We start from the raw sequence: 17,468 nt of genomic DNA, 5'->3' as shown, positions 1-17,468 counted from the left end.
TAATACGTTCATGCAGTCAGTTTCAGAATAACATATAAAGCATGCATTGAAGATGATTTTACTAATGAAGAGGATCGAAATTAGGCTTCATTTTCTAGAAACTTTCAATAGTCTCAACTAAAAAATATAATTTTTGGAATTATATATTTTTTTCTAGAATATAATCTTGTGATTTCACCTTTCTTTGTTGCTAGAATGAATGAATGTCTTGGAAAGACTCCTTTTATATGTCATTGAAAAATGCAAATAATTATTTTATTTTCCCAAAATTAATATTAAAGTACTTTAGATGTCTATCATGCTTCAGTTTCTCCATGATTAACAGATAATCTTATATATATTTTAAAATTAAATAATATTTCATATTTGCAATAAATAAATGTTGTTATAGATTTGTTTGTAATTGGTATTTATATTCTAAAGCAGGAATTTCAGACTCCTCATGGGCCTCATTTTTTACAATCACCTGTGACTGAAAATGAGAATTTTACTTCAGGAAGGGATTTTCGTCGGAATCGGAATTCAAGCTTCACTTCACCACCTCTTCTGAATAGGTCCTCGCCTGGCAATTCAACTGTTACGGTAATTATTAATTATTGCATTTCATATAATTTCTGTAATTCTTGATTTTGAAAAGTTATATATTAAAAAAACTTTATTATTTTAGATCTTGAATTTATTTAATTGAACATTATTTTAAATATATATTTTTAAGTCTAAGTTTGATTTAAAAAATATATTCATTTTCAACATAACTCAGAAAAATTTATTAATTTTATTTGATGCATTTACTTACTTACACACATACATTTAAATTTGAAAAACTCTTTCATTTTTGCAAATCACAGTTTATAGTCTATCAAAAAGTTTTATTCTTCTTAGATGATTATAAAACTTTTTGTTGTCAATCTTGAAGAAGGAATTTGATTAGGATTCATTTACAACACTGATGCCAAGGCAGAAAATAATGTGTGAGAATACTTCAGTCTTCTTATATGAAAGAAGGATCTTTTCTTGAAAATTAGTTGAGCCAATATTACTTTTAGGCATGTGATATTGCAGCCCAACTCTAAACAATTGAAGTTACAGAAATTAAACCTTGAGAGCTGTGGAATGATATAAAAATCTGTACAACTCAGATGAAATATTACTTAAGCTTGAATTTAAATGGGTGAAAAAAATAATAATTTTGTAAATATGAATAAATTTAATATATCATTTGATGATGGGCAAACTTCTGTTCATTAATCCATTTTTAGAAAGTTTCTAAACATTTTTTTATTTTTTAATAAAATTTTCTTTCAGAAAGTTGAGGCTAAAGTTATTATTTAAAATTTATTTGCAGTATTGATATTTTTTTTTTTTTTTTTTTTTAACTTTTGTGTAGATTAATTTGTGTCATCTTTATAGATATTTCAGCTAAAAAAAATATGCATTTAATATCAGTTGTATTTTTTTGAAGAATTTAGATATCTTTTAATGCATATTTCTTATTCTTCAGAAAAACTGAAATATTTAAAAATTTAACTTAAGTTTTATGAAATTTAAATTTATACTTCACACTTCTTGTTTAGAAATGGCTGTATCAAAATATATCTTGACATTATAGCTTGTAAATACATATTATATTTAAAGCGATAGTTTTTATATATATTATTCAGGTAATTCCTCATTTTTTATGATGTATGACATATGTGATACATGAATATCTGATAAGTAATGAAATTAAAAATGCAAGTTTTATTAGTATGAAGTTTATAATTGTATATCAAATGTCATGAAGCATTGAATGAATTATTCTTTTAAAATTTGTTTCAATTATTTTTATATAAATCTATATAATTTTTCTTTATGTTCTTTATTTTAAAAAAAAACTTCTTAATGTTAGTTTACTTTCTTCATTATTCCTAGTTATCAAGAGAAATATGGGGACTCTTCCATAAAAATAAACAATCTGATGATATATTCAATTGTAAAATGGAATTAAGAGATAAACTTCATCAGATATTAAGACAGCAATTTCCTAGTAAGTTTTCTGAAATTTTCTTATTGGTAACATTCTTAATTGTTTGAATTTCATTTTTTTTTTTTTTTTTTTTTTGTGAATATCATTTAAATGCAATTTTTTATATTTTTTTCATGAATTCTTTGTCAGATAACATAGAAGTTGTAAGTTTTTTAAACACTTTTCACAACTGCTATTTAGCAGGATTTTTATAATGTATGAAGTCCAAAATTATAGCTTGTCATTAATACATAGAAAAAAAAGATAGGAGGATTAGAATTGGGAGTTATATCCAAAATATTGTTATATAAGTTATCTTGATGATAGTTTTCTTCCTCTTAAGACAGAATCAGCCAAAAGGCCAAAAATATGATTGTAAAATAATAAAAACAATAAGAAAATATATATAGATGATTTTTAGCTTATTAATTCTGTGTTTTTTTAGAAATTTGTGATAAAATCAGATCTAGGCAAACTACTTATAGTTAAAACAAGGAAGGTTGAAGTGGAATGTTTTTAAATACTGAACAGGTTTTTTTAAAAAAAGGTTCATTGCAGACATGTATCATTTGAAAAAAGGGGATCTTATAATAATAATTTTCTTTCTTACATGCTATTTTAGAAAAATGATATGTTATGAATATTATTTTTTCAGTCTTACTGATCTAAAACTTGATTGAATTTGCATATATTTTGCTTTCATTAATGGATGTAACATAGAATTTATTAGTGTATGTTTAAAAATGCTAAATTAATAATGATATATATTTTTTTTAAATGTAGATTGTGGTTTATATGTAGTTGGCTCATCTATGACAGGACTAGGTGTAAGCAGCAGTGATATAGACATGTGTCTTATGCTAACAGATGAAGAGGTAAAATCATTTTGTGATTTAATCTTAAAAGTGCTTGTATTTCCAAAATGCATATATATATATATATATATTTCCTTTGCTCCATTGAATAATATAATTATTATTTAGTAATAAAAAGTAAGAATATTTAAGTAAATTTATTAGAACTGTAATTATTTGGAATTTTTTAAAAATAAAATGACAAAAGTGTTCCAGTATTTTGTGAATTTATAATTTTAAAATTCTATGTGCTGAAATTCTCATTTTTCTAAAAGATTTATTAATTTATTTTAAGGTTGATCAACAAAAAGAAGCTATTGGGATTCTTCATACTATAAAACGCCTCTTTCATAAATACAGTTAAGTATGTCTGAAAGTGTTAAAATTATGTGTACATGGTAAATTTTATTCAGTCTGTTATATATTATTTTTCTTTTTTCAACCTTTGTTATATTATGTTTGAAAAAAAAAAGATAATAAACACAATCATATATGTTAAATGACACAGATGTATTAAAGCTTAATTGCTGATGTGATTTTTTCAAGACTCTTTTATAACTGTAAAATACTATTATTTACATAAAAGTTTTTTTTTTAGACTTTCACAGCTTAGAATATTTTTAAATAATTGCTAATTAATTTCTGTGATTGTAAGGATCGAAACACAATTCATTACTAAAAAGTTTTTGTTTTTATATATTGTATATGAAATTAACAAATATAGAATTTATTACTATGTATTACGAACACTGAAAATTTCTCACAGTGCTATGGTTCTTCCATTGATAAGTTATTGTAGTCTTATACGCAATTCTTTTTTATAAGATAACATAGATTGACCAAAATAAGATGTATTCAAGATATAACCTTTTAAAAAGATGTCATGCAGCAATAAAAAAATTGCTGTGTTTGAATTTTTTTTTTTTTTTTTTTTTTTTTTTTTTTTCGTTCAATGTACTAAAATATTTCTTAAAACTTATGTGTCTAAGAAGAATTAAAAATTTTTATCATATAATCTTTGAGTTTTGACTGAAATAGTTTTGTTTTAAAAAATAAAAACAAATTGTTGAAGAAAATGCCTTTCTTTAAATTATTGCAACTAAAAATGTCTGTTAAAATTTTTAGAATTTATTCAATGTACTTTAAGTATTTTTATTTTCTAAATATGTTGAATTGAATGTTAGTAAATTCAATTTCATTTAGATATGTTATTCAAATCTATATAATTTATGAAAATTGGATGATAGAATTGCTGATTATAAAATGCAATGAAAATTTCTCTGCTAATATAAATTTTTATTTTTCAGAATTCTTGTATGATATACAAATCATATATGCAAAAGTTCCTATACTTAGATTTGTAGACGGTGAAAGGTAACATGATTTCATAAATTTGAATTTATCCAGTTTTATTTTGTTTGTACTTAAAATTTAAGTTTTAATTAATTTAGCTATATTTATATTTGTTTATTGCAATCAGCTGTGATATATGTCAATTTTTATTTCTTTATTTTAGTAATAAGATTCTCCCCTTGTACAGTATTCTACATTGCATATATTATATTGATGAAAAAATACTTGCAGTTTTTGTAAAGCACTATATCATAACTTTTAAAATTTCTATTTGGTTGTAGCAGTTAGAATCTTTACATTTCTTAAAAAAAATATGAAGAAGTTTGTTCATCTTAGAAAAATATATCTCTGATGATCCTAAACTGATAAAAAAATTTAAATACAATTTTGACTGCTTTCTGATTATTGAACACTTGTTCATTGCATAAGCTGTGAAGATGTTTGAAGATGTCTTAGTCAATGTGAGAAATGCCTTGTATGTTGACTGAATGAAATAGAGTTCAGTAACTCATTTTATTCAACTTTTACTTGTTGATTTGTGATATTTGGTCTGGCATTATCATAGGAGATTTTTTTTTCTTTTTTTTTTTTTTTTTTTTCTATCAACTTCTGCTGGATTTAAATGTAGCAATTCTAGATGCATTTGCATTTTATGTTTTTCCTTTATCAAAATACTGTGATTGGTGTATGGATGGATGAGACATTACATTTGCTTATAAAAAATGAAGAGCAGACCTCACTACAATGAATCTCGTGGAGTTCACTTAGTTCATGGTAGCCTCCATTTTAAACTTTTTTGGAATTACAGTTCAGTGTAATTGTCATCCATCATTCATTCATGAATGGGATATTGAGTTCCACAGCATTTTGGACTGTTCTATTTTAGTAATAGCTTTTACTTGATGCCTCATTTTCATCATGAAATTTCTTGGTGCAGTATAGGGCTGTATGTATGTATATATATATATATATGATGCAGTTTCGTGGCCAAAAAGAGAGAAGATACTTTGAATTTTTAAATTTCTCTTTTCTTCCATCCCGAGAGGCAGAATTTATGTACAAGCAAGAACCGATGAGGTATGGCAATCTACAGCATGACACAAGAGCAAAAAGAGAAAAGAGCAACATAAATATTTTTTCCGATGATTATATACCATGAGATTCTGATAGGGATTTTTTTACATGTGTTAATTTAGGTAAGGTAGTTATTATAGGTATCTCTATTATAGTATATATAAAAGGTATCTTTATTAATTATAGGTATCTTTTAAAAGAATTTGTTTAGATCGACAGATTTTTATCCCTTCTTTCAGAGAGTGAGGACCGCTGATTTAAGCATTTATACAGAGCTTCTGTAACATTCATTAAATGAAAAAGGTGGAATTGGATCAGAAAATAAGAAAACAATTTAGAATTAAGTTAATATGGGTTAAATTGAGATAAAAATTAGGAAAATTAATTAAGATTTAATTTAGATTTAGAGATATTACTTGCACGCACACACACACATATATATTGCTCTATAATGCTATGGATCACTTCTCAATTCTCAGCTTAAACCCAACCTGGTATAATATGCAAATTTTTTTTATCTTTATTTTAACAGTCTGATATAATAATAATAAACACTACTATATCAAATTAAAGATCAAATCCTATACTTTGAAGTGATATGTGATACAATATGAATTAAATTGATTTCCCAAAGCTGCTGTCAAAGTTTAGAGGTAGAAAAACTGCAATTATTTTTACACCCATTTAATATTTAGATACTCTCTGTCAAAATAAGCAATGTGTAATTTTAATATATTTTTCTTAAAATATAGCTTGATAATTTTTGTAGTCATCATTAAATACTGATGCTAAGTAATTTAAAATATTTTAAAAAGATGGTCAATTTTTTTTTAATTGGCTGGGATTTCATATTCTACATTCAGTAATTTTTTTTAAAGCAGTTTTACAATATATTAATCATGAGTTAAATTAATTAATTTTTATTTACTCTTTAGAAGAACACATTTATTTTTCTTAAATTTTAAAATTATGTATCCATAAACAAATAAGATGCTTTCTGTAATTCTTGATTGTAGAATTAAAGAGGGTTATCAATGTTAGTATCTTTGTCATTGTTTAATGAATTTGTTGTACTTTATAGTGATTTTCTTCCATTAATGTACTTTTATTTTATCTCTATATTGAATTTTTAGTGGTATTGAAGTGGATTTAAATATCAATAATGCAATTGGTATCAGAAATACTCAGTTATTAACAAGTTATGCCCGAAGTAAGTAATTGTGTCTCTTCTTTTTCATTAAAATAACAGTTAAAGAGTATCTTCTTCCTTAAAGTTAAAGAATGTCTTGCAGGCTTTGACTTTTAAAAAAATTAAGAGGAAACTGCAATTTTCTTTCTACCTTTTGTTTCAGTTGATGGAAGACTGCCTCCATTAGTTGTATTAGTCAAACTCTGGGCTCGCTGTCATGATATAAATGATGCTAAAAACAATAGTTTATCAAGTTATTCAATAGTTCTGATGGTTATTCATTATCTACAATGTAAGTATTTAAAAAAATATTTAACTTTTAATTGTACTTGTACAGGGGAAATTTTATGTTATTCATTTATTAATTTTTTAATCATATTTTGTAATTTTAATTTTTATTTCAATTTGGAAAGTTTGTTGTAAAGCAGCATTACTTGTTCTTAATTTAAAATGGTATAATTAATTATCATTTTATAGATTTTGATACAAAACTTTATTTAAAGTTCATTATAAAAATGAACGATTTCTTTTTTGAAAAAAGAAACTTAATTTTAATAGATGATAAGCCATTTACTTTTTATCTTTATGCTTATTCAAAAATAATTCATTAAAATTTTGCAGATAGATGTCGACCTCCAGTTTTACCTTGCCTTCAACAGATACAGCCAGTAAGTCATATTTCTTTATTTATTTGCTAATTTTTTTTTTCTTAATGTATTTTAGTATTTCCTTTATAATTTTTAAATATTTAACTCAGAGAAATATGTAGCCTCCTTTTATGAATTTTTATAAAAACTTACATGTGAAATAAGTCAGCCATTTCTCATTGAATTAATAAGGATTTAAACAAAAATAGTTAATTTTTTCAGGTCAATTTCAGTTCTAGCTGATCAGTTGAAAAATATCTAGATTTTTATATAAAACCATATTAATTCAATGAGAAATAGGTAAATTATTTCACAGATTTTTCTAAAATATTGGAATAATTTAATTAAGTGAAATAAATGGATCTATCAGTAATAGTATTATTTAATTTACAAATTATTGATTTCCTAAATAAATAATCATTGAAGCATCACAAGTAACATAAATTATTTATTACTTGCAATTGCTGATGCCTTGGAATGTGTCTTTTGCAGGATAAATATCTTCCTCGTTCAGATATTCGGAAGTTAAAGCTTCATGAAGAACTCCCTAACTTTATTTCAGAAAACCAAGAAGACCTTGGAGATCTTTTCATTGGCTTTTTAAAATATTACTCAGAAGAATTCAAGTAAGTATATTCTGCTACTGAATACACTTACTTGTGTAAATATAAATGACTTTAATCTGTTTATTTCAATAATGCAAGCAAGAAATTTATTAATTTATATATTATTTAGCACTTATGAAAGTTATTGATTTTAAGGATGCTTATTACAATGCACCATACGCTGAAATTTATTAGTTAATTGCACTATTTTTATATAATCTAAATATACGAACAAAAGTTTCAGCTTGAGGATAATTAGATATGCAATTATTTACAGTTTCCATGGTTCTTGAAAACCATGGAAAGTTTGTTGAATTTTATTTTGCTCTATGTGGGCCTCAGAAAAGTATTTGACTTTTGATTTGGTCTTTGAAAAATAGGTAAAATATACTTCCATTAATTTTTTGAGAGAAATAAAAAAAACAGTTTGTCACTTTTTTTGGCTTGAAAATTCCACCAATGAAAAAAGGGGTGTTGATATGTGAAAATTCAATCATTATTCTTTTCTCTCTGTGTATTTTGGAGGAAGACAGAACAGCAGGATTATTACCACAAATTGTAGAAGTCTTCAACAGATCCAGCATCTGGAGCTAATGCAATTCATTTTGTCTTATTGTCTCTTATGCAATTCATTTTGTCTTCACAGTGAATAGTTGCAACACTGAAAGATTTTTGTAAGTGTACGCTGAGTTATTATTCATATTTCTTGTAAGGAAATTTCAAACTGCCCAAAAGTGTTCCTAGACAGGTAATTTTCCCAAAATCTCATCTATGGTCGAACAAAAGGTATCTAGCATTTCTCCAGACATAAAAGTGTTTTATTTAAATGTACTAATTTTAATGTGCAGTGTAAAGAATGACAAAGTATTCAGCATGACTTTATTAATAAAGCAAATGATTTTACATGTTCGATTTTGAAGTGAGGGAGAACATGCACACATGTGCACCACACACACATAATATATATTTGTATAAATATAAGAATTTTGTAAATGTAAATAAGAATAACTTCCAAGTACTTTATCAAAATTGAGGTTAGAAATTCTTGTGAGAATAACATTTTTTAATGAATTTTGTTTCAACTAAAGTGTGAATGTGTTTGTGAAGTGAGCACCAGTAGTATTTTATATGAAATTAGCATCAAGTTGTCACTATCTTTCAATGTAATTCATTGTGATCCCTACATCTCTTTGAAGTTTTAATGTATTAACTGCAAGATGAGCATATCTCCTTAATGCTTTGCAATGATATGCATTTTTTTATGTTTTATAGTATAAATTACATAATTTTATAGTCTTTTGAAAGTCTCTGAATTTTTTTCTTCAGTTTAAGTGGAAACCCAGTTTTTATAATTAAAAGTAAAAGAGGTTCAATATTTTTATTTTTAGACTGCTGTCAATTATTTAGAAATTTCTGAAAATACACTTTTTACATCATTAGTATATGCAGACATAAATATAAAATTAAAATGTATGTAAGACTTAAGATACTTAATGTAAATTTATTGGAAATGAAAAAGAAGTTTTTATTATGTATAATGTAAAAGTTTAAGCATAAATAAACATATATATATTCTATGTATATGAAATATTCCAATGCAATTCAGAAATGCTTATAACATGATTATTTTTAATTGTATTTTATTGGTTATTACTCTGGTTTTTATACTTTCCCAATCATTAATACTTTATTATAATAGCATTATACTTTTATGTTTATTTGTATCAGTTTGTTTTATTGTAGTTGTTAGTAAAAAATTGCTTATAATCTATGTACCTCATTCTATGTATGACCGAGAAAGAACAGATTGCTTTAATGTATATATTATCTATACTTATGTAAAGCTCACTGTGTGTATGTGTGTGTGTTGGCTCTCTACAGGCCAGACCGTTCGACCTACAGCTACGAAATTTGGCACATGCATACCTTGGAGGTCGGGAATGTGCACCTGGGTTTCCTTTTTTTTTGAATAATTAATTAGAATTTTAATTATTAATTAAAAACTAACTTTCTTGCCAAAAAAATTTTCATTTCCCCACCACCAAATATGTAAGGCTTCAGTTTTTTTTTCCCACGCCAAAGAGGATAGGCTTAAGAAATTTTCGGCAGATTATTTCAAAGGATTCTGTTTATTTTCTTAGTGTTTGATGCATTTAAAACTAAACATTGTTAATTAATCGATCTGTTCATGATGAATCTGAGAAAACTTCTTGAGATATTATATAAATTAAGAAAAATATTCTGTAGTGCCCATAAGGTTTAAATACTCAGCGACTCTGTTTTCAGTACTCATATTTTTAAAAAATGCTTAGTTTCAGTAAAAAAAAAAATTATATTTATTGCAGTTTAATCATTTCCACTTGAATTTGAAGCATAAATTCTACGGGAGCTAACAGAAAATTAGCGAGATACATATTACATTATGGCTGAAGGTCTTTATAATATTATGAGTGAATTATATGACTATTAAAATTTGAAGTTTTAAAATATTTTAATGAAAAAGCAATTAAAATGGGAGTTCCATAAAATATTTAATTATTAAAATTTTAACGTGCATTAAGATTGGCGAACCGTCTGGTCGCCGAAGGTGGCTAGTATTTTGATAAATTTGTGGTGAATTGCATATAAGCCCGTAACAGCGCTTCTGCCCGAATAGCTGTTTTGGCATAATCGGATCGTTACTGGACTGCTAACCAAAAGGTCCCATGTTCTATCCTCCTGCGTCCCATACCTCTTCATTGGTGACCTCGGACGCTGAACCTTCAACCTTCGTACAGCTGTTGTGGCGCAACGATCTACCCGCAACTAAAGTCGCCAGACTCACTTGGCGCAGCAAAGTCGTCAGATTCACGTGACGCAGCAACCCAAAGCCGCCAGACGCACTTAGCGCATTAGCACCCACAAACGCTCGCCATAACGCTTGGCGCTACTCAAGTAGGGTACAGGCCCATTAAGACAACCGCTACTACTAAATACGTCACCACTCATCATCCAAATCGTTCGTCTCCCCTTCGACTCACTGGAGGGAGAGTACTGTGGTGAATTACATATAAGCCAGTAACAGCGCTTCTGCCCGAACAGCTCTTTTGGCATAATCGGATCGTTACTGGACTGCTAACCAAAAGGGCTCAGGTTCTATCCTCCTGCGTCCCATACCTCTAAAAATTCATAAGAGTTTTAAAAAATGACACCCTTTTTATGTTTTGTAACAGATATATTGTTTGATAATTAAGTTTTGGATTCCAGTTTTAATGAAAAAAAAATAGTAATTTCTCATAGTTTTATTTAATTAACTGTATTGTTTTTATTTATTTATTGTAAATCATCTGAATGAAGGACTTTTATTAAAATAATGAGTTATATGTTAAAAAAAGTTATTGTTAAAAAAAACTTAATGTGGGATTCAATTAAAATTGGTAAATAAATATGATTTATAAAGATTTCATATTATATATATATATATATATATATATATATATATATATATATATATATATATATATATATATATATATATAATAATGCTATTTATGATTTAAAGAATTTAGTTATTAATGCACTATCTGAACTTTACATACAATGTTTAAGACTCATTTTTGTTTTTGTTTTTTTCTTCTTATTTTATATATATATATATATATATTACATCTCTGTGCTCCTAATAATTGGTCTGTCTATGTTTTTCATGAGAAATTTTATTATTGCTTTTTTTCAGTTATCGGGAAAGTGCTATGTCTATTAGACTAGGGGGTGTGATATCCAGAGAAGATGCAGCACAAACTACTTCTCCCAAAAATAAACATGGTCATTGGAAATATATATGCATAGAAGGTAAAATATTTTTTAAAAATTTGTAGTTTTCTGCATTTTTTAATCATTTTGAGTGTTATTCATTTTATGACAATTACTTTCTAAAATTAGAATTATGTTCAATATTTCTTCTGTAATTAATAAAAGAAGTGTACAGAGGAAATTATTAACTTCTAAATTTTGATTTGTATTTTAATCAAGCTTGAGCTAATTTAGAAACAATTGCTTAAAGAGGAAGTTTTAACTTAATGCTTTTTTTAAATGAATTTCAGCAAAAAAATTGTTTTTAATATTATTTATTATTTAAATATATTTAGTTTCATGTTTTTGTACTTACGAATCTAGTTAAACTTTTTTTAAGTTACAAATTTATTTTGATTTCCACTGAAAAAAGCTTATTTTTTGCTAAGGTAACAGAAATATTTTTATTCTAAATATCATAAATTGGTAATTGCCTCTCTTTCTAACTCTTCCTCTCAACATAAGTTCATGTTTTTCTCTGAATCAGAGGTGTTTAAGTGATATTTTTTCAATAGAATTTTTATGCTTGAATCTATTATAAAGTAATGTTTTGATCCTTTTTGTTCTTGGAAATTCATTCAGTTTTCGAAATTAGAGTTTTTAGTTGTATATTCGATTTTTCTAGACTCGTAAATCTGTCCATGCATTCTTAATAAATACTGTTGGAATGTATAATATATTTACATATTTTGTAATTTTTTTGACAAGAGACTTGTAATTCACTTTTTTTTTGTGAAAGAAGAAATTTTGATCATATAAAATTGAAAATTAGTTCAGTCTCTCTATTATATTACACATAAAGTTTTTGAAATAATACTCTAGTTGTTATTTATGATTTAAAGCATTTAGTTATTAATGCACTATCTGAACTTTACATACAATGTTTAAGACTCATTTTTGTTTTTTTCTTCTTATTTTTTTTTTTCTTTTTTCACAATAAACATGAAAGGAAAATTGATTGAAAGATTAAATATTTATGTTGATAGTATGGTGTTTGTTTTTTACATGTTAGAATGAAATATTCTAATCTTTAATCTTGAAAATTGAAATTTGTCATGTTTGTAGACATAAAAAAAATCATAAAAATTATTGCCTATTTATCTACAATGCTTTTTATTTTTATCCCTGATTTTGAAATGAGTATACATTAACTGATATGTTACTAAATTGTCAGAGATTTCTAATTACATGTACCAATATTTCTGCTACATGAATAAAAAGCACTATTTTGTTTTAAAGTTATTTATTTATTTTTATTTTATTTATTGCAGAGCCATTCGATCAGACGAACACTGCTCGTGCTGTTTTTAATCAAGCAGTCTTTGATCGTATTCAACACGTATTTAAAACTAGTTGGAATCGCATCACGAAAATTTGTAACTTAAGCAGTGTATTAAGTTGATAATTTTCTATATGTTATATATTTTATTATTATGTGGTGTATAAAATAAACTATTTTTATATTTTTCAGTGTTTTTTTTTTTTTCAACAAAGAGAATTGCTCAGAATGATTAACTATTTGAATGATAGATTTAAAAAATGTACATTGTTCACATTTATAAGTCTCATCAAATAAACAAAATAACAATTTTAATTTACAATGAATACATTTACTTTAATACATTATTTCATGCAAGGTTTTATAAAGTCAAATATTTTTAAATATTTATTTATTTTTTTTAATTCTAAAATATTAGTTTCTATGCGTACATATCAGTAAACTTTTGATTTATACTCATATGTTTCATTAAAATTTCAGAATACATGCAAGTTGTTCCAACATATGATTTCTTTTAGATTTGTTGTAATTTATCTTTGTTTACAGCAATTTTGACAATTTTTAAAAATAAAATGCTAATGTATTTACACTGTTTTTTTATTGCTTCATTCCGAAAGCTATATTTTTAACTTATATAAATGGTAAGCTATTTTATATTTAGGCTTACATGAAGCCTAAAAGATTAAAACCAGTGCTGTTAATATTTAATCCTGGATAATGAAGAGGGAATTGTCCCCAATTTTGAGGAGCAATCGAAAATAATTCTAAAAATTTTCTTTCAATATATTTTTCTTTTATTTTTTAAAGATCGATTTTGCTTAATTAACAGTAGTTAATAATATTTTTATTATCAGTTTCATTGATAATAAAATATCATATGATTGATAATATAATATATATATATATATACAGGGTGGCCATAATTAAACTGACAGTGCTCACAGTGTTCTGTAGCGCGATCTATTTGCGAGAATGACGCCACATTTTGTAGGAAGATTAAACAAGACGGGGGACGAAGGATTCCGCGAAAAAAAAAAAATTAGGTCCAAAAGTCACCGCTGGGGGAATATGTGGCGTTGTGTAATAGAAAATAGTTAGCAAATGCAAATCAATACCTAAATAAAATTACCTTTTATTTTGCACATTTGCTGATTTGGTTCAAGTGCAATATGGCAACACTTTTAAAAAAGCGGAAAATTTACATAAACACCGATAAAGTCTCTTTATCTGCAATTTCACTTACTGGGTAACAGAGAATGGGTTTACCTTACCAATTTACCTTTGGGGTTACCTTAAGTCCAAGGTCTATCAAGGAGTTGTCCAGGACCTGACTAAGTTGAAGGATAACATATCACGGACTGTATGGGAGATTCCTGCAGACATGTTACTTTCTGCTGTTGTGAATACTGTGCACAGAATGCAATACGTGGTCCACAAACACGGCAGCCACATTGAACATGATTTGAATGTGCAAAATGAAGGGTAATTTTATTTCCGTATTGATTTGCATTTGTTAACACTCTATTTTCTATTGCACAGCGCCACATATTCCCCTAGCGGTGTTTTTTGGAACTATTTTTTTTTTTTTCCGCGGAATCCTTCGTTCCTTGTCTTGTTTAATTTTCTTACAAGATGTGGTGTCATTCTCGCAAATAGATCGCGCTACAGAACACTGTGAGCACTGTCAGTTTAATTATGGCCACCCTGTATATATATATATATAGAGAGAGAGAGAGAGGCTTAAGTATGTGTGAATATAGAATTCATTTAGTGATTGCTTGCATTTTTGGCTATTTTCTAATGGTATTAATTTGAGAGTAATATATGGAGTAGGATGTCACTTTGTATCTTCTAAGTTTTTAATTCAGAGCACAGGACATACTATGGTAAGATATTTTATTGACTGTTATTCATTTCAAGAATTCAGAAAGCAGACCCCCCCCCCCCAATAAGTTAATAAGCGAGATTGTTTTTTTTTTTTTTTTTTTTTTTTTTTGTAGAAGTTTTTTAATCTTTTTTTCTGTTTTTTTAAAACATTAAAATGAAGAAATATTCTAGGCGTTTTTTTAGGTTGCAAATCTAATGTGTGAGGTTTTAAATTAATCATTAAAGATATAGATGAAAATCAAGCATTTGTTTTATAATTTATTATAAAACAGTAATTGATTATAGCATATTATTGATAACTATCAATAATTAATTTTAATGTAATCATCTTCATGTAAGTTTAAATTTCGTGTTTTGAAATATTTTCCAGTTAACATTAATCTCCAAGTGGAAAATATATTATATATTGGGTTGGCAACTAAGTAATTGCGGATTTTTTTTAGAAAATCAAAGACAATTTTTTCATGGAACTAAATAACTTCATTCTGTAATGTATTGCCCATTTTGATGAATGACCTTTTGCCATCTTTCAGGCAGCATCCTAATCCCATGTTCATCCCATGTTCCCATGTTCACTTCTGGTTTTTATTAGCAAAAAACTGAATCAGGTACGATTTGACATCATCATCATTATTGAAATTTTTACCATTCAAGGAGTTTTGTAAAGATCGAAACAAAAAGTAATCAGATGGTGCAAGGTTAGGACTATATGGTGGATGTGGCAAAACATCCCAACCAAGCTCCAATAATTTTTGCCGAGTGACCAAAGATGTGTGTGGCCTTTTCATTGTCATGGTGGAATACAACACCTTTTCGATTTGTCAATTCGGGCCGCTTTTCTTCAACTGCATTGTTTAATTTCGTTAGTTGTTCAATGTAGACATCAGAATTGATCGTTCGGTTGAGTGGTAAGAGTTCAAAGTAGACAATTCCTTTGTAATCCCACCAAACTGATAACAAAACTGATAACTTCCTTTGATGAATATCAGCTTTTGATGTTGTTTGAGTTGGTTCACCTGCTCTGCTCCACGATCTTTTCCGTTTGATATTGCAAACAACCCATTTTCCATCGCCAGTTATCAGTCGTTTTAAAAATGGATCATTTTCATTACGTTTCTTTAGCAAATCGCAGCTGTTAATGCGTTGCGTTAAATGCGTTTCTTTCAGTTCGTGAGGAACCCATGTATCGAGTTTTTTAACATAGCCAAGTTGTTTTAAATGATTTTCAATGCATGTATGTGATACATGAAGCTTCTCTGCAATCTCACGTGTTGTACTGTGACGATCCGAATGGATTATTGCTTTGATTAGGTCGTCATCAACTTCAACTGGACGACCAGAGCGTTTTTCATTTTTGAGTGAAAAATCACCAGAACGAAATTTGGCAAACCAATTTTGACACTGCCGTTCTTTTAAGGCTTCGTCACCATAAACAGCACATAACTTTTTATGAGCTTGCGATGCGTTTTTCCCTTTGCGGAAATAAAAAAGCAAAATATGACGAAAATGTTCCTTTTGATTTTCCATTTTTCAACGAACGCCAAACGAAAACTAAGCAACCGAACAAAACACTTTTTTTACTGATTGACAGCTGAATTGCCAACTATCAAATAACAAAATGTGTTTTACATTTGTACTACGTCTGCAAACCTAAAAATTCAACTGAAGCCATCTACGAGTGAAATCCGTAATTACTTAGTTGCCAACCCAATAATTCAAGCTTTTGCTAATTTTATGGAAAATTACTGATATTTAGTGACAAATAATTATAATATTGTTGAATGTATCTACAAATAACATATATTACTATTAATTTCAAAAGCTTTTAATATGATTTTAACAAATGAAATTTAAAGTTGTTGTAGTTTTTCTGTATTTATAATCTTTGAGATAAGTAATTCTCCAAAATATCTCTCATAAAGTAATTCTTGATATAAAAATCTCTGTTTTTAAGACAATGCATATCTTCTTAAAAAAAGAAAGAAAAGTTAACATTTCCCCCTTTTTTTTTCAGTTAAAAACAGTTTAAAAGAAGTTCACCTATAATAAGAAAGTATATTCTTTCAAAAACTGGTGATGTAAAAATATAAAATGGTGGTGGCAACCTTAGCCTTGAATCCTCTACAAAAGATGTGATGTTTTTGAAGTTTTGGTGCATAGCATTTTAAAAGCATAGTGGGCTAACATATTCCTGCTAATGTAGTATGGTATTTTAGGGAATAGATTGCCAATTCAGGTATTGTTCTTGTTATTTAATCAGTACTGTTATTAGGTCCATTCCAAAATATTCTTTGTGTTGCTGCCAAAGATGGATCACTAATCTAATTAAATTAAATAAGCTCCTTAAAATTATACAACTTTCTTTCTAATTGCAATTATTGTTTCACAGAATTAAAATCAAAAATTATCTTTGATGACAGTTCGAGCTTTCGCTATTTTCTCATCGCAAGTCTAGTGCAAGAACTTTAATTTTTGTTTTTTCTATTTGAAATCATCTGGAATTTTCATTGGAAGCATATGGGTAGTATATGCAAAGCTGCATACGGCAGAACCGCCGATCATTAATGAAATAAGTATCTCAATGATTCTCAAGAATAAAGTTCCACAAAACAAAGTAAAAAGGGGTTTCGTACTAATTATATTGAATACTGATTAATTTATATTGAATATCGACTTGTTTTTTAGGTTCGGTTCAGTTCATTTACATTAACATCCCGTTTTAAAGCAACACTAGGGTTATTTTG

At 27.0% G+C, this 17,468-nt stretch overlaps 1 protein-coding gene across 6 annotated transcripts in view; it reads left to right on the top strand.

Moving 5' to 3' along the window:
• LOC129991144 (poly(A) RNA polymerase GLD2-like) overlaps positions 1-13,028 on the top strand; it is a 55,009-nt gene extending 41,981 nt beyond the window's left edge. For 5 of the 6 annotated variants that reach the window (XM_056098209.1, XM_056098212.1, XM_056098207.1 and 2 more), the window contains 11 exons: positions 424-582; positions 1,912-2,026; positions 2,789-2,880; positions 3,155-3,218; positions 4,167-4,233; positions 6,420-6,496; positions 6,639-6,767; positions 7,097-7,143; positions 7,615-7,748; positions 11,443-11,558; positions 12,830-13,028. In XM_056098209.1, the coding sequence (XP_055954184.1) occupies positions 424-582; positions 1,912-2,026; positions 2,789-2,880; positions 3,155-3,218; positions 4,167-4,233; positions 6,420-6,496; positions 6,639-6,767; positions 7,097-7,143; positions 7,615-7,748; positions 11,443-11,558; positions 12,830-12,960 (1,131 nt within the window). In that variant the 3' untranslated portion in view covers positions 12,961-13,028. The remainder of the gene's footprint in view (positions 1-423; positions 583-1,911; positions 2,027-2,788; positions 2,881-3,154; positions 3,219-4,166; positions 4,234-6,419; positions 6,497-6,638; positions 6,768-7,096; positions 7,144-7,614; positions 7,749-11,442; positions 11,559-12,829) is intronic. The other variant, XM_056098211.1, reaches the window with a different exon arrangement.
• The last annotated feature ends 4,440 nt before the right edge of the window (positions 13,029-17,468 follow it).

This window comes from Argiope bruennichi, chromosome 2, assembly GCF_947563725.1.
Source record: "Argiope bruennichi chromosome 2, qqArgBrue1.1, whole genome shotgun sequence".
NCBI classification, from domain to species: Eukaryota; Metazoa; Arthropoda; class Arachnida; order Araneae; family Araneidae; genus Argiope; species Argiope bruennichi.
Note: the sequence above shows the minus strand (reverse complement) of the source record. Positions and strands in the feature narration are given on the sequence as shown.